This window comes from Mustela erminea, chromosome 1 (genome assembly GCF_009829155.1).
Source record: "Mustela erminea isolate mMusErm1 chromosome 1, mMusErm1.Pri, whole genome shotgun sequence".
Classification (NCBI taxonomy): domain Eukaryota; kingdom Metazoa; phylum Chordata; class Mammalia; order Carnivora; family Mustelidae; genus Mustela; species Mustela erminea.
In genome coordinates, this window is record NC_045614.1 from 102471971 (window position 1) to 102497138 (window position 25168).

The 25168-nt window shown below is 52.1% G+C and overlaps 1 protein-coding gene across 1 annotated transcript; it reads right to left on the bottom strand.

The window, feature by feature from the left end:
- Positions 1-976: 976 nt before the first annotated feature.
- On the bottom strand, positions 977-24959 carry MUC4 (mucin 4, cell surface associated). Its single transcript, XM_032336231.1, has 24 exons — positions 24235-24959; positions 23725-23877; positions 22315-22448; positions 21270-21434; positions 20839-20994; positions 19758-19888; positions 18336-18424; positions 16507-16686; positions 16189-16314; positions 15296-15415; positions 14758-14966; positions 14173-14263; positions 13564-13731; positions 12916-13017; positions 12284-12517; positions 11103-11240; positions 9524-9705; positions 7681-7840; positions 6636-6815; positions 6101-6174; positions 4927-4991; positions 4604-4842; positions 2447-2609; positions 977-1595 (listed from the first exon to the last, which is right to left on the bottom strand). Exons 1-24 carry the CDS (start codon positions 24875-24877, stop codon positions 1400-1402), a joined length of 4098 nt encoding a protein of 1365 aa, XP_032192122.1. The 5' UTR covers positions 24878-24959; the 3' UTR covers positions 977-1399.
- Positions 24960-25168: the final 209 nt, after the last annotated feature.

Consider the following 25168-nt stretch of genomic DNA (forward strand, 5'->3'; position numbering starts at 1 on the left):
CACATATGGGAGGGGCTTTGTCTACTGGGAGTAGTCATTCTCTCTGAAATGCAGACAGTTAGGAGACTCTGCTCAGGTCAGAGATCATGTTTCTCCGGAGCTTCCTCCCACACCACCTGCTCACCTGCGAGAGTGAGACTGAGCGCCGGGTTCACATCATGGGACCTGCTTTCCGACCCTATGGCCACACTTGTTTGGACCAGTGATGAACAGCTGACATAGCTAGGCTAATCAGAGTCCCCCTTCAGGCAGTTGGGACTTAGGACCAAGAGCCAGCTACCCAGTTTCTGCATAGAGTTGGAATTGAGGTACTCTAGACCCAGGAGTTGTGGACCAGTTTTTGGTTGGACTTGTTATACCAGAGAGGTGTCAAGTTCTGTAGGCTAGGAGAGAAGATGAGGTGGAAACTGGTCGGGTTGCTGGGAATGGGCAGAATGGGGCCAACGGACTGTGGGGTAGAGAGGCTCAGAAGACTCTAGAGGGGTTCAGGAAAGGACAGGAAAGGATAAAATATATTAGGGATTGGGTACTCCAGGTCAAAGGAAGGGGTGGGTGGCATGGTTCTCAGATTGGTTCTTGGAAAAGAAGCTGGAATGGTTTAATCCCTCCTCTGGGGAGCACAGACAGTGGGGACAAGAACCAGACAGGTAAAGGCACTGTGTATTTATCCTTTTGGAACTGAGGGACAGAGACCAGCAAGGCAGCGAGGGTTTCTGGGTGAGTCTAGGCTACTCCATATGGGGGCCTCAGAAGGCCAGGCTTTGGCTTGTGTTTCTTTCCCTGGGAAGGGGACAAAAATGATGTGTGGAGGCTTAAGCAAGGATCTGTCTGGGTTGGAGCAAGAAGCCTCCCCACAGAGAGTAACTGTGGGCTGAAGGGGCCTGGATTGAACCCACCTCGGCTCCTCCACTCCCCGTGCCTGGCCCTTCAGCCACCAGAGGAAAATCCCAAGTGGAGCCCATGGCTTTGGGAACACAAAAAGTCTGAAGGATTTTACTGTAATAGACTTTAATTAGAAGTAAACTGGAGGGTTGGGTTTTTGTTTGTTTGTTTGTTTGTTTTTAATACAAGTGGTTTTTAACTTAGAGTTATCACTCCATTCTTAACTCTGATGTGTGTGGGTTTGTGCATCAGTGTCCTTCTTGAGGGTACATTTGTGAGACAATTCATCCTTTAACTAGGTGGTCTTTATGACCCCTTCCTGTCTGTTCCGGGGTCTACTGACAAGGTGTGGTCTTGTCTTTATTATTATTCATTCCCTTGAAGAATCCTGAGTTGCCTTCAAGCACCTTCTTCTTTCTGGTCTCCTCAAAGGAACAGCATGGCCAGCAGGCGTGAGGGTGAGGCTGGGTGGGTCCTGAGGTATCCTAGGCCGCTGCTGCCCCTTTGGGGCCAGGCCTCAACTTTCTGAGTCCAGGGGGTAGGAGTAGTGGTTCCCGCCATAGCACCAAAAGCGCAGGACCACAAACACCCCAGCCCCCAGCAGCAGGAGGAAGCCCAGGGCTCCGAAGAGGATTCCGAAGAAGGCGCCGAGCTTCATGCCCAGGTGCTCACAGCGCTCTCCCCAGGGTGTGTAGATGGAGAAGGGCACACAGCTGCGGACAGGGACAGGGACTCAGCGGCAGTGGGGAGGCCCCAGGAGGTTTCCCACAACAGTCCAGGCTCCCCTGTAGGGAAGGTGGCGGGCCTACAGGGTGGCTACCAGGTAGCGGGGCTGGGAAGCTACACCTGGCCGGCGGGGTGGGGCCGGCTGCTGGCGAGCAGGTGCAAATAGGACCCCCAGCTCCTCCCAGCCCTCCTCGGACCTGGGAGGGGAGAAGGCTAGTTGAGGGGTGGGGAGGAGTTTGGGGTTGTAGTGGACACGAGGGAAGACCCAGGGCACTGATGCGCCTCGAGGGCCCCAGGGTAGCACTGCCCTTCTTCTCCTTAGCTGGCCTGTAGACTCAGTGCGCTCCCCTCACAGGAGGCCCTCAGACAGCTGACGAATCACGGGGTCCTAAGACACCTGTTTGAGAGGGCCTCCCCCGACAGGTGCTCCTAACGAAGGGCAGGGCCAGGCCAGACACAAAGCGGTGTGTGCCTTTCCCACAAGGAGACAGCAGAATGTTCACTCCAGAAGCCAAATCGGGTGGAAGAGTTTGCCTTTGGAACCCACATCCCCCTACCAAACTTGCCAGCTATGTGGGGCGGGTTCTTTACCTGTTTTTTTCTCTAAAATGGCACTAATGCCTACCCAGTGGCTGAGTTTGAGTTTCAGAGATAATGTAGCATCTTCACTCTCCACACAGAGTAAGCACTCACCTGTCTTTTCCATGATCCCGGCTCTCTCTGTTGTAAAGGAAGCTCTGCCCTAACTTTGAGACCGTGTCATTTTGGGGCCCCTTGCAGTATCTCTGCCCGGCTGGAGTCCACCAGCTCGGCTCCTCCTGCCCTCTCCCCAACTCACGTGCAGCGGGGCCCTTGGGGCAGGTGCTGGCACTGGCCTCCATGCTCACAGTAGCCGTCACTGCATGGGGACACGCAGGTGAGGCCACTCTGGGGACTGTAGACCAGTTTGTAGTCCTTGTAGCCGCTGCAGTTGAAGTAATTCTTCAGCACGCTCACGTTCACTGCCAGGAAGGACACGGGAGAGCGGGCAGAGCAATCAGTAACCCCAAATCGATACCTCTCCCATCAAGGTTTCTGTTCTCGGGCATTTATCCTGAGGAGCCACTGGAAAAGCACACCAATGTGTGCGTTCATGGAAGTCTGGAGAAGCACGGTGTGTAGTAGCAATGGGTCTAATACGCGGGATTGCGTTAAATAAGGGATATTTTACAACCGGTAAGCACCATGGGGTGGAAAATGCATTGGTTAAGAGACTGTGCTTTGAAGTAAACCAGACCAAGCTGAAATTCAAACTCTCCTACTAACTAGTTGCGTGCTTTGGGGGAAATTCCTTAACTCCTTCAGCTTCAGTTTCCTTATCTTTAAAAGGAAATCATAATCTTAGGACCTATCTTGCTGTGCATTCTAAAGGACGGAATATATACTAGTATACTCATTACATTGCTTAACACAATGAGCACTCAATACACGGTCACAATGGGTATAATATTCTGTTTAAAATACAGCACACCAGGGGCGCCTGAGTGGTGCAGTTGGCTAAGCGTCCGACTCTCGATTTTGGCTCAGGTCATGATCTCAGGGTCGTGAGATTGAGCCCCACATCAGGCTCAGTGTGCAACCTGCTTGAGATTCTCTCCCTCTCCCTCTGTTGCTCCCTGCTCTTGCTCGCTCTCTAAAATAAATAATCTTAAAATAAAGTAAATAAAATATAGCATACTATATTAAAATGTATGATAAAATAATATATCAAATGGGAATACATACACAATACAAAAAATAATATGTTCACAATTGCTTAAGCAATGAGGTTATCAAACAATAGGTACTACTGGTCCCCTCCCCCTTCTTTTGGTGGGCAACAAAGCAGTTTGTTGAGCCTTAGTACAAAGCTCCTGAAGAGGGAGGGTACCCAAGAGGGTTGCCCTACTTGATCCCTTTATTACAAAAAATATTGGTATGTGTGGAGATTCCTATGCATAGAAGAACATTTAGAAGGCTGTGTGCAAAAATGGACTTGCCTTTGGGGATTGGAAATACAGGTGATTTTTTTCTTTTCTTTTTGTTAATTTGTGTTTCCTCAAGTTTATACAAGAAGCACATTATGCTTATATAATAAAAATTATTGGGGGGTTTCGGTTTGTTTTCTTTAACAAAAGGCATAGTCAGGTCTGGCTTGGTTGTTCCCTTAAGCCCACCCCTAATGCCTTACTACACATACACAAAGTAGTTGGAGGATTGTCCCGAGGAGGGAGGAGGCACAGCCTGGGTCTGAGCAGAAATTCTTGCTTGGTCCCACCCTCCAGTCACACAGAGGCTTCTGTTGGGTTTGGCGTGGTCACTGGCCTGTTCTCTGCCTCACTCCCAAAATGGGGTGGTCTATTCCCTTCCTTCTCTGGTGTGCTTACCAACTGATCTCATTCTTGTTCCAGGATAATCAGGGACCATCCCAGCTAAAGGGGACCTCAGAAATCCCATCTCATTTTCCAGATGTGGGGGTGTTAAGTCTTGGGTTGAGGATGACTTTTGCTCAGGGTTATACCTTTCAAGGAGGGGAAATCTCTGTCCCTTGGCCAGGTCTCCAGCCTTCTACTTAATATCCTCTAGCTGGAGGGCAAAAGCAAAAGAGATGTCCCTGTTTATGTTTATAAAGTGCAGTGGTATTTTAACAAAATCATTAATTTTATTAAAAGAAAGAAAGCCATCAGCAGTGATGGTCAGGAAGGTGGCCATTAGAGTCACAGCTCAGTGAAACTGTCTCCCTGGGGATTCATCAAGCAGGATTTTGTGCTCCTGCTCTTGAACCTGGAAAGCTGGTGGGCTCAAATGTTTAACAATCTCTCTCAAAAATCACCAACAGAAAACCTAAATTACTTCCTTCTGGCTTTTCTGAAAACCATTCCACCATGGGTTGCATGGGCTGAAGATCTGGGATAGCCTTCCCCGTGTACCTCCTCCTTCAGTTCTCTCTGTGACCATCCCCAGGACAGTGACTCACAAGCTAACAAACTCTTCACATCTTCTCTGGAGATGGGGTGGAAGTTCACATCGGTCCTGGGCTCCTTGCTTCTGTCCCGCTGCCTCCATGAGGCCTGGGGTAAGAATGCCACCACCACTGCCTCCAGCAGCTGGGTGTTGAGGAAGTCGATGACAGGACCCTGAGGGAGGTACTGGAACTCCGAGATGACCCTCCAGCGTCTGAGTAAACTTTTGGACTCCGGCGCTGCCTCAGAATCACTGTGTGGGAGGGGTACAGTGAGGCACGAAGGGTGGAAGTGGAGGGACGAGACCTGGGGACCCGGTGGGGACAGTCCCACTTACCTAGGTACCACTTCACTGTTCCGGAGAAAGGCCCGCACATTCAGGTTGCGCAATCTATAGGCCACCTAGGGCAGAGGATGGGGGTGGGGAAGCGGGAGTGAGGCCCAGTCCAAGGAGGAGACCCCTTCCACTGTACTATGGTTATTTATCCCCGCCTGGCTCCTTCTTTGTACATGAACACCAGGACCAGTAGAATGCTTCTCATCCCATTCTGCAGCCCCACAACCCAGCCTAGCCTGCTGACCAGCATGGGTCCCTGCTCAGTCAGAGTTTATTGGTGAGTGAAGGACTTGGCCTACCTTCCTGCATCCAATGACAAGGGGAAAATCTGAGATGAATGGTCCCTACATTTGCCTCTGTTCCCTGGTTCACCCACTCATTCTCTCCCCACATGGATAATGAGCACTGATTATGTGTAGCCAGACCTCGGGGACAGCCAGGAGCTGGGGGGCGGGGTCAATAGGTGAGCGACAGCAGATTTTACCTCACAGAGTGTAGGGTGCTGTGACGGTAGCAGTAGTGATAATACTTCTTATTATAATTTTTGAACACTTGTATTTTAGACACCGTGGTGAGTTCTTTACATACATTATCATTTAAATCTTGACACAGCCCGCAGACATAGATAGGTACTATTATTATTTCTGCTTTGTGGATGAGATAGCAAATAATTTGTCTCGTGATTACATCTGCTCTAGGGAATGGTAGAGCAAGGATTTGAACCTGGGTGTGTAGGATTCAAGATCCTCAGTAATTCAACTACTGTGTGACTTTGCCTGTGGTTGAGGAATGGACAAGGGCCTAGGAGCCAAGAAGAGAGAGCTGCTGGTTCCCTCTGGGAAGTCTGGGAAGGTTTCCTGGAAGTGAAATGCCTTTTTGTGTTTCTACCATAAGATACCCCAGTGCAGGTCTCTAAGAACACTTGAAAGGAGAGGCTGGGGGGACTTGGCCCCACTAGACCCTAGTCTGGCTATTCCAGTCCTCTTGGAGATCTCTGTCCTGGGGCTTCCTGCCTTCCTCACCCCCAGGCTTTGCCAGGGCAGGAGGCTCTGGCCTCCTCTGGCAACTGAATCTAGAGGGATGGCTAGCTGCAGAACACATCTGCAGGGCTAAGACTCTGCCCTCAACTGGCCGAGAGCCCTCTCCCCCATCCAGAGCTGGCCTACACACTGACCGAGGCATTGACATCTGTCACAGAGGCATTTTCTTCTTCACTGACCCAGAGCTGGATGATTCTTAAGGGAAGGTCTGGAAATGGAAGAAGCAGATTCACAGTAACCTCACAGTTTACATAGACTCACCCGAAAAGGCCATTGGGCCAAGTTAGGGAGACCGACCCATCCTACGGTGACAGAAAGTCACCAGAGGAATCAGGAGAAAGGGCTGAGTCTGCTGAGCCTCACCTTAGGGCCCTTCCGACTGTGGTCAAGTGTTCCTGACTCTTGACTCTCTGGGCCACGAAGCCACCTCCAGTCTTTCCTCAGTGCACTGCTGAGGCCTGGGGTTCGTGCTGTGACAGCTGCCCCCCTCCAGACTCCCCCTCTCCTCCCACTGCCACCCGCTCCCAGAGCTGGAAACTTGGGCCCACCTGAGAGAGATCTGAGGTTCTGCCTTGTGAGCTGGAGGAACCGAGCTCTGCTCCCCCACCCAGGTTCCTCGTCTCCCCTCAGGGTGAGAGAATTGTGGAGGCAGAAGGCATCTAGAGTTACCTTGATTGAGGGTTGGAGTGAAGTTGTTCCCAGCCACAAAGCAACGGGTGTCTGTGAAGGCCGGGGGGCAGGTGCAAACGGGCTGGCAGCCCAGCGCCTGGGAGACATAGCAGTGTCCCTGATTGTAACAGTAATTCGCAGGGCAGGACTTGTTCTGACAGAGGGGAGAGGTCTCCAGAGCTGTGGAGGGAGCAGGGGGTGGGGTCAGCAGACAAGGTCAGACAGCAGTTGGGGGGCCCCAGCCCACAGAAAGCTCCTTCTAGGATGGGCTTGGTTTCTTTCTCCCCAAAGCTCACTCAGTCCACATTCTGCTTCTGAGTTGCTCTGAACCCTAAACTATCTTTCCCCCTTTTCCAGAAAGTTCCTTTGCCAGATCGGTACTCTCCCACTTCTGCTGAGAGAACGGCACATCTGCTTTCTGCACTTCCATTCCTTCTTCTGCTTTATAGTCTACCCGCTCTGGCCTCTCAGAAGACACAGGGGCCTCTAGAATTCCTCCTAGCACTGCAGGGGGCTTAGTGAAGGCTTCCCGGTGATCACCGTCAGCAGGACTCCAGTGGCTCAGAGGTCGAGGAACAGGGGATGGGAGGAAGACTCAAAGAGAGGACTCACCCTTGCCACCAGATGCCCATGGCAGCCCCCCAGATGTCCCAACTGAGATGTGGAGATGCTGAGCTTTGTTTCTGAAGATACATGAGAGGAGCCTGGAAGCCCCAGGTTGCCTCTGGCTCCCGGGCTGCTGCTGGACGTCTGCTTTGCCCTCCCCCGCCCCCCACCAGGCCATCTTCAGTCTCTTGCCCTGAGTTTCCCCCATCAGGACCTCAGCCTGCCCACCCCCAGCCACTCCCCCGGGGAGTGCACAATCTCTTCTCCTTCAGCCTCACACCTCCCTGGACATCCTGACCTTCTTACCATAACCAGCTGTGTTGAGTATTCTAAACGCTTGCTGGAAAAGGGAGAGAGATGGTTTGCCCCATGCCCCAGGCCCTCCAGGCCTCCACTGTCCCCAGAGCCTCCTCCTGCCGGGGCCCTGTCCCCAGCTCACCTGCACAGTGACGCCCGTCCCCAGTCAGGTGTGGAGGGCAGGCCTCGCAGCCCTTCCCAGGAATGCACTGCACACTCTCGAAGCAAGGCTCCTCACAGAGGTTCTTGGAGCGTTCGCAGTAGTGGCCAAAGGTGTCCCTGTCACACTTGCAGCCGGCCACCTGGAACGGGGTGCTGATTACCAGGTAGCCAGGAGGCTGGACCACTGAAGGCTTCTGGGTGTTTCTGTACTGATCCCTCTGGTCTGAGAACCCATGGACCTCGAGTCCTTGCCTTAATTCTGCCAGCATCTACTGAGCACCTTCTTGACCAGGCTGTGGTCCTGTATATCCTTGCCAAGCCCACTAGGCCTCCCCAGGCCTTTCCTCCCTCCACACCCCTACCCCCTGGCCCCTCCACCTGGTGCCAGCCCTGGGATCTCAGCCACACCATATCTCCTTGCCGGAAGCCCTTTTTACAGTAGGACAGGGGCTGAATAAATACTCTACTATCCCTTGAAAACTGGATCTTACAGAAGCTCAGTTTCCTGCTCCATCTTCCCTTGCTGACTCCTCAACCAAGAAGGCAGAGCCACACTGCTAAGCACTGTGAGAACACACAGCAACTGGAAAAATGGCGCAGACAGCTACTGAGTCCCCAAACCTTGTCCAGCCCCCTGGCCTCTCTATTCTGGCACCCCTACGGAGATGACTTTAGAAATCTCCCTAAAATGCAACACCCCAACACTTTCTACTTCCAAGACTGGATATTTTGGGATACCTAAAATAATATATTGATTTTAATCTGTTTCTCACAGTTAGAACCTTAATTCCCGTCTTCTATAGCCGGGCTCCTCTACCTCTACCCCATTCAAGCAGGAATTCTTTGCTCATTCTTGAGGAGAAGGCTGTGTGTAAGGGCTGAAGGGGGTGGAGGGGTACTGCCAGCCAAACACTTTCCTTTATGGCTCCTGCTTTACAACCCAAACAAAATAAGAAAAAGAAAACAAAATTTTAAATAAAGAAAGGGGGCAAGATTCATTGACTGAGGCCAGCTGTCTTGGTTAAGACTTGTATAAATAAAGATTTTCTCCAAAATGAAGAGATCCTTCTTTTAGCTGGAAGGAGACAGTAAAAGAGAAAACAAAGGGGTTTGGGCTCGTCATGTCCCTCTCTTCCCAACCCCATAATGAAGAGACCCCAGAGAGAAATGGCTGTGTGGTGCTTCTGGGCAGATGGGAACTTGGGTTTTCTGTGTCTGAGTGGGGCACAGAAGCCAGAGAGCACCTCCCTGGGACCAAAGAGGAGGGAACATGGAACCTGTGACCTGTGTAGTCTCATGCCCAGGGACCACAACAATGCCTTTCTGCCCCTACCTCTCCATGCCTTGTTCTAGAACCATGGAACTGTCTGGGGTCGGGGGAGGAGGGGCAGTGCCTGAGTGACTCAGTTGGTTAAGCACCCAGCTCTTGATTTCGATTCAGGTCATGATCTCAGGGTCGTGAGATCGAGGCCCCGGTTGGACTCCCTGCTCAGCAGGGAGTCTGCTTGAGATTCTTTTCCTGTCCCTCTGCTCCTCTGCCAACTTGCTTTCTCTCTCTCTCAAATAAATAAATGAGTCTTTAGAACTATGAAGCTGGGAATCCCTGGGGAGTTTTAAAGGATGCTGAGGTAGATGTTTCCTGTAAACCTAGCAGAATGGGAGCTAGGAGATAAAAACCTGAGATTGGTGTTGATACTCCTTGCTGACCACAGCTCCCAACACACACGTTACCACAGTGGGACTGAAATATGACATCCCTTCAGTTCCCACTGCCTTTCCCCTCAACAAGGAGACCTCCCTCCCCCGCTCCTCCCAACACTCACCTCCAGGGAGGAACCGCCCACCCAGCTGGTCAGGTTGTATACACACTGGCTCTCTTTCCTGCAGGCACAGACCACTGTCTTTGGCTGGAGTACGGAGGACAAGTTGTCTTCGACGTTTCTTGCTAGAATCTCCAGAGCAAATGGTTCCAACGACTTTGGCGTCCATAGCAGTGTCCCGTTCTCTGCCCCAGGGAAGACAAGACCATGGAGAGCTGGGAGCCTTGACTGTTGTGCGGTCTGACACATCTTGGCATCTGACAGCCTGAGTGCTCCTGTTGGCCTTCCTGCACCTCTCTCAGATCACCCCTCAAATGTCATCAGGCTTTTCCTCGAGCTAGGCTGGGTTCCTGGAGCGATCCTGGTCACGCGCCAAGCTGGAGGTAGCATGAGCCCCACTAAGTGATTGTAGGGTGGGACTCCACACAGAGGAAGGCACTTGCCCCCTGAAGAGACCCCAAAGGGCAACCATGCCTGTGCCTGCCTCAGACTGGGACATCCAGGAGGGACAGAGAACAAGGCCATAAGGCTAGGATCTTCCTGACCCTTCTCCAAGCTACACTGCACATGAAACTGGTTTCCCCTTCCCGGCAGCCCCATCCCTTGCCCTGATTTCTTGCCCACCCATCTCACTTTGTAGACCTTTGACACCAGACTACAGTGAAAACATTGCTACATATCAGCAAGGACTCTTCTGATCCAAACCTGTCTTACTTACAGTGTCCAAGAAAATAAACAAGTCTCCTTAACACAGAGGTTTGAGAGATGTTGGAAGTAGGGGACAGACAGGAGTAACTTCCAGGCTGTCCCTCTGCAGGAGAGGAGCCCAGGGGAGGAGGAGAATCTCCTGATGTCATTGGTTAGCACCGGGGAGGGTGCACACAAAGAAGTCCTTCTAACGCACAGAAAGAAAATGAGGCGGAGAGGGGTGCTCTGAGCTTCAAGTAGGGTCCCTGATGGCTTTGGTTTAGCAAAGATCAGTCAGTAGCATAATTGGTGCTGGCCACAGAAGGTAAGTTACATCCTGTGGGCTTTGACTTTTTGACCCAGATCATGGTTCTAGGACTGGGGATCGCCACACCATTACTGACAGGGAGAATTAAGCTTTACTTGGTCCCAGCACGGAAAAGCCACGAGGCAAACATCGTTGGCCAACATAAAAATAATGAGAAATGTACCGGATGAAGGTATTTGTATCTTTAAACCCTGTTCCACCTTATATCCTTCTTTTAAGAGACTTGAAAATGCTGTAGATTAGTATTTTTTAAATTGTTAGACTTTATTCTAATAATTTGGTGATTTCATAAAGCTGGCTAAAGATGATTGCATGTCATTGGATTTGAGGTGAAATGACCTTTGAATCACTTGTATGGGCCCCAAAGCAGCATAGCTAGCTGGGCAGATTGCCAGAAGGCCGTCACTGTGATTCACTGGGGACACCTATCTGAATCAGAGTGCTCATTCTCAGAAATGCTGGTCCTAGATATACCGACGGAAAAGTGCCACGAAGTTCCCCAGCGTGTAATGATGCCAAATTACCTCCAGCTTGACTCTGACCTCATAAGTAGCCAAGTGCTCTTACCAAAGATCCTGAAGTCAGTGCTGCTGTTCCTCAAAGTGAATGTGACGCTCCTAGAGTGGCTGGTGTACTGAACTCGCGTGGTCTGCCCCATGTAGGCTTCCAGCACATGCTGACCCTTGATAGAGGGTGGGTACTTATCTGAAACACAAAGAGGGGATTCGGGGTTTGGGGCAAGACACTTTCTTGCCTCACAGGGCTCCTCTCTCTTTGTCTAGTCTTCTGGTTTGTGTGAGGTGTTCTCAGGGCTCTGATCCACCTCTGGAAGCAGGAATTATTCCATGTACCTGCCTTCAGATCTCTGTAGAGCGGGACGGGGTTCTATTTAGCTTTTCTTTATCTCCCCCCGCCACAAGATGGGGTCAGGTCAAGTTCCTTCCTAATCAGAGTGCTATGCTGGGCATGGTATAATGTGAATCAGAGACTAGTGTCATTCAGACCACCACAGAGTTTTCCCATTGGGAGAGGGCTGGAAATGGTCAGGCTAATCTCCAGATGGGCTAATTTCCAGATGTCAGGAAATAGAGGAATACAGTGGAAATGCTATTTCCCTGTCATTATTCATTCAGTCAGTTACTTAACACCTTTATTGAGCACCTACTATATGGCTGTCTCTGTTCTAGGTAGTGAGGACACAGCAGGAAACAAATAATAAAAAAAGATACCTGTGAAAACTAGAAAATATGCTAGATAGTTTTAAGTGCTAAGGAGGAAAAGCAAAGCAGGAAAGGTGAACAGGAAGTATGGGTAAATGTGAAATTTTAGAAGGCTAGCCAAGAAAGGCATTGCTGAGAAGGCGACTCGATTTGCGCAGAGCCTTGAAGGGGGCGGGGGTGAGCGTGGGGCTGGTCTGGAGGAAGGGGGTTGGGCAGAAAACAGTGTGTGTGGAGTCTGGAGTCAAGAGTGAGCCTGGTGTGTTTGAAGAACACAGAGAAGCCAGTGGGGCTGAAGTAGAGGGAGCAGGGCGGGGGGAAGTAGAGGAGAAGTTTGACTGCTACTGGGGTCATGTTGGAAAGGGCTTTGAAAGTCATCACAGTGTGAGCTGGGGAGTCGTGGGAGGAATAACAGAGCGAAAGAATCTGTTAATTTTTTTGAATGTGCAACTTGAAGGAATGTCATGAAGGGGTTGCTCCTCATCTGTCAGCTGACCCCGCCAACACCTCCCTCTGCTTCATGCCACTTACTGAGGGTGGTGTTCATCTTCTGGTACCTTCTGAAGAGCATCTTTGTGTTCTGGCCGGTGCTTGAGTTTCTTGTGGCCAGGCTGTCATAGATGCACTGTTTGTCTCCGTAACACTCGGAGACCAGCTTGTTATCCGAGGTTTCGTTTCCCCTCCATTGGGAAAAAAAGACAGGGGTGAAGTTGGAAGGCAGGTGGTCGTCTCTCTTGCCAAGGAGCCTTGTGTCACTGATTTCCCCTATAACACATGGAGGCAATGGCGGGGGGAGCAGGGATGGGTCTCCAGTTATGATTTTGGCCGTGTCTACCCCTTTCTCTCACTCTACACGCCTTGGGGCGAGGGAGGGAGATGCGGAGGGAGGGAGTGACTTCTGGTTTTTGAGGCTGCAAATCCCTACTCTAGTGAGTGAGGGCCACCACTGCCCTTGTCTTCTCTTCCAGGAAGAGAAACACAGCTGAGATGGGGTTGGAGGGGACAAATCTGGGGGGCCCCAGAATCCTCAGCATCTCCTCCTGGCCTTTCTACCTCTCCCTCACAAAGCATGGAGGTCTGGCTCCCACAGGCTGAGGGAGGCAAGGCTTCCTTCATCCCAGCTCGGCCTCATCTACCCCGAGGACTCTGAGGCCCAGACTTACAGGTCATTCCGTATTGAAAAAGCAACTCCTCGGTGCTATCGCGGGGAATGGTGGAGCCGTTGGGCATCCTGAAGTCATCATCTGGATTGTCATTCCAGACTCCTGAGGGTCAGAGTAGGAGATCAGCCACCCTGGGTCTTTGGCTCTCTCCTTCTCTGGGGAGCATCCAGTGGGGCACGCTCAGGGTATGACCGGGGTGAGGGGACCTGGGAAGCCTCTTCCAGTTGCGCTTGTTCTCGGCTTGGTCCTTTCAGGAGGGGCAGGGAAGACCATACCTCATAGCCCACCCCTCTGTCTCAGGGATGGAGGAGGGGGAAATGGAGGAAGAAGGGAGGGGAAGTGGGGCTGGAGGCAGGGAACGGGCAGCTGCTGACTCTACCTTCCCCAGAGCCCATCCTCAAAGCCCCCTCAGCTGTCCTGGAACCGGAGATTCACGATGACAAAAAGTGAGGCTGAAAGCAAGCTGAAGAGAGCCCTCGTCCCTCCCCACCTCTGCACAGCCTCAGGGTTCTGTTCCCAGGAGGCCGAGGAAGAGCAGCTCAGCCTGGGACACCCACAGGCCAACTGGACTGGCAGCTGCCTGTGGTCTGGGGCCCCTGCTCTTTCTGCTGCCGCTGCCTCAGACTCAGAATCCTGCCTGCTTCTCACCCAGGAGGCCTTCTGTGCGGTTTCGATACTCCTCCGGGAGGCCGCAGGAGGCATGGAGGATGTTGGAGAGGGCAATCACTGAGATGGTCACGGTCCCATCGAAGATGGCTGACACCAGCGAGCCATTGCGGGTCACGATGATGCCGGTGGTGTTGAACGTCTCCGGGCCTGGAAGGTGGGGAGGCAGAAGAGGAAGAAACCAGCATTGGAACCCTGTGGGCCCAACACTTAGCAGTAGTGAAGGGTCAAGGTGCAGGGGGAGACTCCAAGAGCAGCTCTGGGGGTGGCCTTGGGATACCTTCTCCGGTGGCCCAGAGCCAAACTCACAGGACACCCCCTCCTTCCTGGGGACTAGAGATGGGCACGAGGCTATCACTGCCCTGGAGGAAGGAGAGACGTGAGGAAGGAAAGCCCAATGCCTGGCTCCTAGGTGAAGAAGCCACCCAGGTCCAGCTGCTGAAAGAAGATGAGGTGAAGCGGGGTTGCTGACCTCTTCCCTGCCCTCCCCGCCCCATGCCCCTGCCTCCACGCTGCTCCCGGGCACTGGGCGCCCCCACTGAAGCTTGACCCAGGGAAGCAGAAGGGGGCTGACGGCTGCTCCCAGCCTACCTTTTGGGTCTTCATGGTTAGTCTCAAATGTCACAGTCTGGTTATTGACCTGCACATGGATTGTGTCATCGGGCTCAAGGAGCCATCGGACCTGGATGGGGAATTGGAGAGGATCTAAGACTGACCTGAAGTGGGCCCAGAGGCTGAGAAAGAAGGCTGCAGAGAGTTTGGACCCGAGTCCCGGAGGAAGAGGGTGGTAGAGGGATGACGAGGTCGTGCTAGCTCAGGACTTAGAGGCCTCAGCAGGGGCCCGGCTGGAGCTCCCTGCTGTCAGCACCTTTAAAGGGACTGTGACCATCTCAGCGACGGCCCTCTCCAACATTTCTCAGATGATCTCATTTAAATCTCACAAGAGCCCTGTGAGGTAGGTAATTTTACTCTCCCCATTTTGCTACAAGAAAACTGAGTCACTGGGAGTTCCATCATTTCTTCAGGATCACATGACTGATGGAGCTCTGACCCGAATCCCACTGTCTCTAGGGTTGACTCTTGAACCACTGCACTGGCCAGACATGTCCTCCCTCCCTGCTGTCCCATCCCCTTCCTCCTTCTTCCTCTCCTTCTTGGGGCCCCTGCCTCACTTACTGTGATGGGGTCCAGTTGGCTGGTGTCGTATTTAGCTGCAAAGGCGATGAAGTTGGTGGCCTGGGCGGAGCCGGTCTGGGCGGTGCGGCCCTGCAGCAGGAATGAGGAGTTTCCATCCCAGGCCCGGACCAGCTGGAAGTCCCCCAGCCCATTGAAGGTGAAGTTGGCACCATCCAAGGTGCTGATGTGCGGGTCCCCAAACATCCAGGCTGGAAGAAAGGAAGAGACCACAATGGCACGACTGTCCAGGGAAGGATCTGGGATTCCCCCACTGCCTCCAGACCGACTCAAGCCTGGGAGACGTTCATGGAGTAGAGAACCATCCCCAGAGGCCCTCTTGCACTTTTGTGCCCCTGCCCAAATTCACATCATTATCCCCGCCCCCCAACCCCTTCCCCAACGCCAGGTACAAAGCCTCTGTTTGCCTCTGGCCACACACTAAACCGTCTCCACTTGGTGGCCATGGCCCTGCCCCAGGAAGCTTGCTGTCCCTCCCCAGTGGCCCGGCCTCAGCCCTGTGGGGCCCCAGCAGCCTCACCGGGCCGCAGGGGTCGGTACCCAGCACAGCCGATGCGTGGCCGCCTTTGGTGGTACAGGGCACAGAAGAACGGCTTGTCGTTCCAGCGGCAGCACCAGTCCCATGGCTCCAGCTCCTGGTCTGGGGGAAAGATTGACATGTGGGAGGGAGACAGAGGGCCTGCAGAGCCTGGCTGAAGGTTTGGTGAGGCAGGATGACACGGGAGTCGGGCCAACTTGGAGCAGATCCTGCCCTGCTCCATGGCCTTGGAGCATTGACCGTCACTATCTCCCTTGTAGGCTTGCCGGAGCTGTGTGTGCAGCAGAGCCCCGGGATGCACCCAGGGGGTTCGGGGCTGTGTCCCAGGAGCTTTCTCTCCAGAAGGGTGGGGCTGAGTGCCCCTGGGAGGCTGTGACTGATGGTCTGGGGAACCATGGGGGCAGCTGTGATTGTCAGAGGTAGCCGGGTGGCTGGGGACAGAGGGGGGAGCCACAGTACCCTGGTGCCCCAACCCTGTGCTCTCTAGCTCCTCTGGAGGGTCTCTGTCACCTCTGTGGAGGTGACAGTCAGCTGATTTGGGCCCAGAGGGACAGGGTCGCACTCGGTCCCCTCTCCTTCCCTGGAGAAAAGTCTCCACTCTTGTCTGGGGCTAGGAGGCCAAGTGAAGATGGGGCAAGAGGCACTGGATCATAAATCCCTGGGAGGTCAGCTGGAAGGGATTTGGAATCTTCCCAACGTTACAAGATCAGGAAATTAGTGGCTAGAGAGGGGAGGCAGCTGGGAGGGAATGGGGACAAAAGGCTTCTTTCTTCAGGTCCCACTGCTTGGCTGAGAGCCCAGGCCTGGTCTCTGACAGAAAAGAGTAGAGAGAGCTTCAGAGAAGGCGGGGATGAGATCTCTGCAGTCACACGTACCAAATTGCCAAGGAGCATGCACTGTCCAGCCCTGGAGGAGCTCGCCCCAGGGCCCGTAGCGGCAGCACACGCCCCCGCGCCAGGAAGAGAAGCTGCACAGCTGCCTGCTGCCGAGGCCCCACCAGCCTGTGACAAGGATGGACATGCTCAGGCCCAGAGGTCTGGAGAGAGGGGTAGGGGCGGGTATGGGGTGGGGGAGCGAAGGGTGGGTGGGGCGAAGGGGTCCTGGAAGGGATAGGTCAGGTGTGAGCAGAGGGTTGGTGGGTGGTCTTATGGGGCATAGCGGGGATGACCCAGGAAACAGGAAGGGGGCATCACCCATGCTGATGGGCTGGAATCGTAAATCCCATAGTCCCTGCTGCCAGGAGCAAGGGCAGGAGATCTGGTTCCAGCCCCATGTGGGCCCCCGAGGCTGTCTTTTCAACCACTGCAGGCACCGGAGACGGTAGTTGGGCCTTTCTTCCCCGTGTAGGCTATAGACCTGCAGGCCCCGGACGCCTAGAGCAGCAAAGGAAGGAGGGGTTATCCCAGGGCCTCTGGCCACAAGCTCTCTGCTTTAGCAGCCTAACTCATCAATGCACATTCTGCAGCCACCACCCCCCACCCCGACTCTGGACAGCAACTCCAGGGAAGGGACCCAGTTCAGACTGGCCCCTTTTATGAGACATCCAGAGGCCCTTAAAACTTGGATCTTAGAGGGAAACCCTGGGACAAGTGATGGATAGAGCAGACTCACCTGCATGCACTCTGAGCCAGACCCCAGCCCTGAGCTTCCGTCCACCAATCCTCCAACCCTCCCATCTGCCCTCTGAACTCCAGTGCCTTCCCATCTCCCCAAACTAGTCCTTCCTCATGCATCCTTTATCTCACTAAGGGGCGCCACCAGCCACCAGCTCAGACCTTGGCTTTCATCCCTGACCCTCCCCCTCCCCCAGCACAGACTGCCAAAGTAGACAGGACAACAGCCAGCTGGGGGCTTGCTCCAGCACCGTGAGGCTGAGGAAGCATCCTCTGGGCCCAGAAGCCATCCTCAGAAGAGAGGATGTAACTAGGAGAAAAAACAAGTAACTAGGAGAAAAAACCCTGGTTTGAATTTAAGCTTTAACCGTAGGTTACATACTGCCTACCCCAAAAGCCAGGAGTGAAAAGGGGCCTCCAGAGTCCAATAAGACACAGCAGGACATAATGTATTAGATTTTGACCCTGTTCCCACACAAAAGAAGAAATTGTTAAGATAACTATAATTTGTTAAGGTTTTGAAAAAATATTTACTTTATCTTCTTTACAATGGCTGGATATCATGGGAAACAAATCAGATATTCTTCCCCAAAACACAAACACACAATCGTATTGCGCCTTCTAGGTCACAAGAAGATGCATCTTGATAGAATGGCCCAGAATCTGACAGGGCAGTTCTCTCCACAAGATGGCACCCACGATTTGACATAGTTTTCGTGTACCAAAAGCTCTTGTCCCAGAGCAAAGAGAAGTAGATTTATGCTTCACAATCTACATGGCTGATTTCCAATGCTAAACTGTCCTTCATTCAACTCACATTTTGGGAACTATAATCTCTGTCCCATTGGGACCTCTGGACAACAGATTGAGTCATGTCCCATGGAGCCTCCTGATACAGAAGCCCTGGCCTTCTTAACAGAGTGAGAGCTCCTTGAGAGCAAACATAGTCAGCCTTTGTCCTTTTTTCTCTTCCTCCTTCCTATTCCTGGCTTTTAGCACACAGCAGGTGCTCAGTTAATGATGACTGGCTGAATGTCAGACTTCTGGATCTCCCCTCAGCAGATTGCCTGTGGGGATCTCATTTGGGTTCTTATTCCAGCCCTGAGACAGGACACTTGGACCTAAGGGCCCATTCTTATCCCCAGCTCCTGGCACAGCCCTGTCCTTACTTCCAGGATCTGGTCCCCCACTGAGAGACCTGGCTTTGGCACATCCCAGGGAGGAACATAACCCTGGCTGGGACTGTGCTGTGTGATGGCACAGAAGGTACCAGACGCACTTGGGTAGTGCCAAGTCCTGATTGTACTTGTGGGTCAGATTGTGTGTGGGATGCCCTGGGGCAGTGGAGATGCTAGAGAGCTGCCTCATTAGGACTCTCATGACTCCTGGAGTTGAGGACAGAGAGTTACCTGAGTTGGAATTCAGGAATTGGTCTGGTAGATACTTCTTCCACAGTGGCTGGGATGTCAGTGGGCTGTTTTCAAAATGCCCGTCTCCACTGCAGGCAAAGGGAAAAAATTGCATGCCTCCGTCACACACGGGGTCTTTCCTCTGGGTCGACTAGTTGTACATTCATGCCACCAGTGGGACAGACCATCACTCAGTGTGGGTAGTCATTAGATACCAGTCATTACACAGTCAGCTCATCAGGCAGCCGGCATCTCTGACTCCTAGCAACAAGCAGGAGAGGGCAGAGATGGGGGGGCAAAGGGAAGGGAGGCTCTGATTTATTCTATAGCTGACCACTGACTGCAAGAAGTGTGCACAAGGCAGAGGTGTGCACACAACAGGGTTCAGGCTTTCTTCTGATGAGTTTCCCATCAATGGGGGGATTGGACAGAGGGCTGGGGAGGGGACCGGACGTTGGGATGCTAAGAGCCAATCTCTGCCTCTGAGCAGTGACTCCTGACTTTCTTCCTCTCTGCCACAGGATAGGTGAGGCACACGGGTGCAACACTCTCCGTAGACTACTCAGGAGGGTGGGCAATCCCTAGCTAGTGGAATAATTCAACTTCTTTCTCTTTCACAGCACATGAAAAAGCAAAGGAAAGCAATAGAATTATAGGGGCAACCCTGAACACCATCTAAGAGAATTTGCATCAATGACTAGTAACACATTATGTGACCTTTACAATTGATTGCACACACCAGCATCTCAAAAGAGTGGTTGAGAACTGTTGTCAGAGACTGAGTCACCTTCACACACAGGAATCCATGGCCCCGTCCATGGCTCTCTCCCTCTACCCTCTGTCTTTCCCACTGACCCCACACAAGCTGTTGGTGCCCCTAGATGAGGGATTAATGCTCAGCCCAACAGAAGTCAGGAAGGCAGATTTCAGCCTCAAATATCTGGGTGCAAGGTCCTGCTTTGTCACTTCCATCTCTGAGACTTTGGGCAAATTACTGATCTATTTTTACCTCAGTTTTCTTACCTATAGAATGGGTAGTAAAGAGTATCTCCTTCATGGGTTGTGATAATTAGATAAAATAATGCATCTTAAGTAGTTTGTGTAATACATGTTGGCTGGTATTACTATGATACTTGAGAGGTCAAGAGGGGTTGGCTAATGTCAGTAGAAATCAGAGAGGTCAAAGCTCTGGGAATTATCATGAAGCCTGGGGACTGGGTTGGGAAAGAGAATGTCAGGTGAATGGGCATCTTTTAATTTGAAACAGCAAGAAGTGGGAGCTGGAGTTGGTGTGAGTCAGAAACATCAGCAAGAAGGATTCACAGCCTGTCCTGGGGGGATTGGGAGTGGGTGTGCAGCCAAAATCCTGCCCTGGACCACTTCCTGTATCTGTTCAGTGCTGACTGCCCATTCCCGTCCTACCTGGAGAAGCCCATGAGGACTGGGTTGCCTGGGCGCTGGGTCACATCCCACTGCATGCCGCCATTTCGGTAAAGAAACAGGGCGTAGGACCTGCTCCCATCCGTGGAAAGGATGGCCTGGTAGGTGTTGGTCTGGAGGTCGGGTGGAGAAAAACATAGGATTGCCTGTGAGAGATCTGGGGTCTCCTCCCTGGTGTCCCATCACCCTCCGCACCACCCTGCCTGGACACACACATCATCTTTTCCTGGCCTCCCCAGAAAATGTTTGGGATTGTGCAGGACAGCTTTCACCCTGGGGATCAAAGCGCCTATCGTAGTGCATTTGCCTTCTTCATGACTTCTCTCCAGGGAGGGGTGATAAAAGGCTCTGGTTTAGGATCCAGTGAGAAGAGAGTTTGTGTAGAAAAGCTTCAGGACTCAGAAAGGTTAGCCACCACCCCAGAGAGCCAAGGGAGGCCTATTTAGCTTCCTCTGGGATATTTTTAAGCACATTGTTCAAATGTCCCCTCAACCTAAATACTGTGGATGGACCACAGAGGTCCTCCAGATACTAGAGGTCCTCTGGAAGCAGATGCCAAGCACTGCTTGAACAAAGTAGGTAACCAACGAACTCATTGACCCAAAGAAGTGAGAGACTAGACCACACAAGGGCTGTAAGAGCTGAGTCCCTGGGGGAAGACTGAGGACATCGTGTAGGCTGATCATTGCCCTTGGATGGGTCTGCCACTGAGAGCCAGAATTGGAAGTCAGAAATCCTCAGCTCCAAGCCTGGCTTTGTCATTGGCCAGCTGGGTGACCTTGAGCAGATTGCTTAACCTCTCTAACCATCGTCTTCTAAAATGTAGATAATAATATCAGGTTGAGTCATATATATACAATTGCCAATAGTCAGCCATTTTGACTTACAAAAATTCTATTTCCTATGTTTCAACCCAATGAGTCCTAAGTGAGTGCTCAGCAAACAGGGTGGGGGTGATCTGTTCCTGAGTCAGAGCACATGTTAGAAAAGCGGCCCCTGCCTAGGGTTCTAGGATGTCTGACTTCCAGATGGTTCACAGGGAGCTGTCCATTGTTTCACTCACCCCGAAGGTCCACCGGGCGGGATAGGCATGGGCTTTGACCCACGTGACCTTTAGGGTCCACCTTGCTTTGTAGTTCCAGGTGTAGGTGAACTTTTTAATCCAAGACTCCACCTGCCAGACTAGCTGGTTGTGTTCATTATCGAGTGTCTCAAATTCCTAGGAAAGGAAAGCAGATAAGACAAGGAAATGAGGGTCCTACCTGCAGGTATGTTCATGGTTGTGAAAGGGTATTCCCAAGTCTATGTAACAGTCCTGCTCTGTTTCCTCCACACCCTCATATTTAAACATCATCCCCTGCCCACACAGAGCCCAGGCTCGGACAACAGTAACGTGTGTGCGCGCACACACACACACACACACCGCCACATAGCCCTTTGTCTCTCTTTGCTGGCTGCTGGGGAGTCCTGAATTCTGGGCTTGGAAAGGCTCACCTGATAAAATATGGTTCCCTGGCCAGTGGAAAAATCAGCATCGTCCCAGAATGGAGCCACCAGGGCCACGGGGTCCCAGCCTGTGAAGCCTCTACGAGGGGGATTGGGGTAGGAGAAAACCTGGTACTCTGACTCCGGGAAGATGATCTGCCCATTATCTGTGAACTGGGCACAAAAGTTCTTCTGGTTAGTGTTTAGGGAGGAAGGAGGAAGGGACAAAAATATCCCAGCACAGGGCCAGCTCCTCAGAAGTGTGACCCCCCAAGGACCTCTCTGGGTAAACTGCAGAGATGTCAACAACTTCCACAAGATCATTTCATTCATCTCCCTGCCTGCTGGGAGAGACTCTTCATCTGCAGGACACTCCTCAGTTTTAAGTACTTCCTGTCATGGTAGGTTTTCCCCTGCTTCCATGGCCAACCCCATCTACAAACAGGCCCATCACAGAGCAGAGCCCTCTGGGTGAGTCCCCATAGAGCCATCCTGAGGCTCCATCCACATCAGAGTGGGATAGACGATTGCTACATTCAGTCCCATCTCTGGGTTGCCCTATCTTAGTGTGTCCTGCCCCAGCCCCCATGCCCACCCCTGAGGCCCGCAGGTACCACAACCACCATTCCGTCTCTTCTCCAGGAGACATGGCGTCCTGAGGAGCCAGTAAATATTCATAGAAAATGTAAACAGCATTAAAAGGTGGTTTCCCAAGTAGAGCTTCTAACTCATTAAAAAGGCTCTGAAAACAGTGGAGAGCTTAGTGGACTCCCAGACCTCTCTATTGAGGTAAAGACACTTTTGTCCATGAGGGGAGAGAGCCTTGCCTAGCTCAGTCTTCCTCAGTCAGCACCCAGGCATTAAAGAGTATAAATGCAAACTGTGCCAGGGGCAGGGACACAGGAGGTGTCTAACAAGTGTTATTTGTTGCATTCTTCCTTCCTCTGGACCACAGTCATGGTCACAGGGCCATCTCCAAGTCCTGGAGAGAGAAGCAGAGTCTGGGGAACACAGGTCATGGGTCCTGTCTTTTGGGCTGCAGCTGGGGACTCACATAGAGATAATCCCGGAGAGAGAAGCCAAGAGGGAAGCCAATCTGGGGCTTGAAGAGTGGCGAGGTGAAGTCCGAGATCCTCTTGACAAACTCCCGATCTCCAACACTTGGCCCATAGGGGAAGAGGGGAACACCTGGGCCAGCACAAAGAAGGGCAGGAAATTCTCACAGGTCCTGACTACTTTAGGGCTGACAGAGAGCTTCCCCAAGATGCCCCTACACCCAACTCGGAGTCCTCAAGGACTCTTCTATCCCCCTCTCTGCTTGCTTCTTTTCATTTTACCCCTTCAGTGGGTACTCTCATCCTTTACCATTTTGAAGAAAAACAGGTCCTGCTGTTAGAACACCATCAAGTTATTCTGCATCTATTATGATTCTCGTAATTCTTTCAAGGGTTCAAAGACAAAACTCCAATGTGAAGATCAGTAATTGAAATAACCATTTCCTAGAAAAAGACTTGTTTCCTAAGATGGTATTTCTCTAGATACAGTAGGTGGACAGAATTTGTCCTTGGACCCCTTAGAAGTCTTTGGGCTCCAGTTCCAGAAAGCTTATCCTAAATATTTCTCAAATGGGTCTCCTCTTTTCTTTCCTGGCAGCCCTCCCCTGGTTTGCTTGGAATGCCACAGTATCTGTGTACAACTCTCCTGGCCTCCTGCAAATTCATCCAACACCCCAAACACCATAGCACCATTCATAAACACAGACCCTACCATGTCCTCCCTGGTTCACTCACATGACAGCCTCATTTCTCAATACTCTTCCCTTTGTTTCCAGCACCCCCAAGTGCTTTGGGAATATCCTCCCCATGCAATATTGGGACTACTGTTCATATCTAGATATTTATTCCAGCTCTTCAAGCCCTCCTGCCTGCTTGGGATGTTTCCTCTTCCCCAACTCCTATTCATTCTTTCCAGAAAGCCTCCTCTTCACCATGAGCACACCCCTACATCCACTAGGGACCTTCCATCGTGCAAGTCCAACACCCTACATTTATTCCTCTAATTGCACTTATCAAGGCAGGAGATCTGTCTCCTACTAAACCGCACCTTGATCATTTCTTAACCACCCCCCAGCCCAGTGCCATGTACAAAGCCAGCCTTCAGTGGTACTGAAGCACAACTGAGCAGTTGTGCTGTCTCAAAATCCCCTGTGAGAACCTGTGATCTGAGAGAGCAGTCTATGAGCAAGGAGCCTGAGGTTGAGTTACAGCACCCCTCTAAAGGGGATATGGGAGCACCTGGACTTCCCATGGCCCAGAGGAGGCAGTTCCATGGAACCAGCTCCCCCAGCTACCCAAAAGGGCTCTCACTGGTAGATCTCACCAAGTTGCCATAACTTTAGCACCCACACCAACTTAATTCTCTCCATCGCAATATGGAGAGCCCCCAGACCTACAGAATCACTAACCTTTCTTGGGTTTGACAGGGACTGGAGCAGGTGTTGAGTGTGTGCCTATGGATGTTCTAGGAGACGGGGTTGTACGGGTCTGGGAGGTTGTTGAGGGTGGTGATGGTGTTGTCCTTCTCTGGCTGCCTATCCTCACCGAGGTGGTGATGGTTCCTGGGCATGCAGAGACAGAAAACTGCAGTAAGTCTTACAGTCAGAAAGTAGCAGAGTCAGAGAGAGTGATACACTTCAGGATCTGTGAGTCAGACCTGGGCTGGGAGAGACAGCTAGAAACTCTCCTCTATCTTCTACCCACACCCAAATTAATCCCTACACATAAGCAACTGTGTTCTGGGGTAGAAGGGAATGGTGGCACATCACTCACCATATTCCCACTCAATTCATCTGGTGGCTCTGCCCTCAATGCTAGCCTGGTAATGCTATCTCACCCTCCCTAACAAGCACTTAACTAGGCTGACCTGAGCCAACTGAGCCACCCTGAGAGATCAAGAACCTGGAGACCCCACCTACCTGATGTCTGAGTCCTCACAATGGAGCTTGACGATGCTGTGGATGGTGGGAAAGTGCTGGTAATAGACAGAGGAGTAGAAGGACCTGTGAATGGGGTGGTGGAACTAGAGGTGATGGGAAAACCAGGGGCTGAATGAGAGAATGAAGAATTATTGGTTGAACTATAAAAATATAATTTGGTCTGAGCTGTGCCCATATCACTAGACGTAATAGACTCCGAGAAAGCACGGTCTGTGGATGGATGAGTGACAACTGACGAAGATGAAGGTCTGTGGCTCACACTGGAAGGCAATGAAGATATTGTTGTGCCAGATGTGCCTGTGTCTTGGGAAATGCCCTCTTTACCAGTGTGTTCACTTAGGAAAGAAGAAGGATTTGATGTGAACACTGTGGAGATGGTGCTGGTGTGAGGTTCTGTGCTGGTCTCCGTGGTCTGGCTCGTGGGGTCCTGAGATGATGCTGTTGTTGTGTCTGTAGCGGTACTGAAGGACGAGGGTGGTGCCGAGGTTCCCCCAGTTGCACTGGTGCTTGTGACACTTGAGGTGACCGGAGTTGCGCTTGTCTGATCAGTCGTTGGCGTGTGTGGTGTGTTTCCTCGCGGGGTGTCTGTGGACCCTGGTGTTGTGGGGATCTGTGAGGTCATGGCAGGTGTGTTGCTAACAGTAGAAGAGGATGAAGAGTCAGCTGTAGCGGCTGATGACGTGGGCACGTCTGACCCTGTGGAAGTCTTGTCGCTGACACTGGAGGGAGGGGACGTGCCTGCTGTCCCAGAGGTGGCTGTGGCGTGGGAAGTCTTGTCCGTGGGCGTGGATCCACGTAGAGGGGAGGAGGGAGTTGATGTGAACACTGTGGAGATGGTGCTGGTGTGAGGTTCCGTGCTGGTCTCCGTGATGGTGCTGGTGTGAGGTTCCGTGCTGGTCTCCGTGGTCTGACT

Coding starts and splice junctions, on each gene's coding strand:
- MUC4 (XM_032336231.1), bottom strand. CDS start 24,877: ATGACCTCACAGATCCCCACAACACCAGGGTCCACAGACACCCCGCGA. Junction 20,995..21,269: donor AGGGAACCATATTTTATCAG/GTGAGCCTTTCC, acceptor TTCCTTTCCTAG/GAATTTGAGACACTCGATAA. Junction 7,841..9,523: donor TGGGCGGTTCCTCCCTGGAG/GTGAGTGTTGGG, acceptor ACCCCGTTCCAG/GTGGCCGGCTGCAAGTGTGA.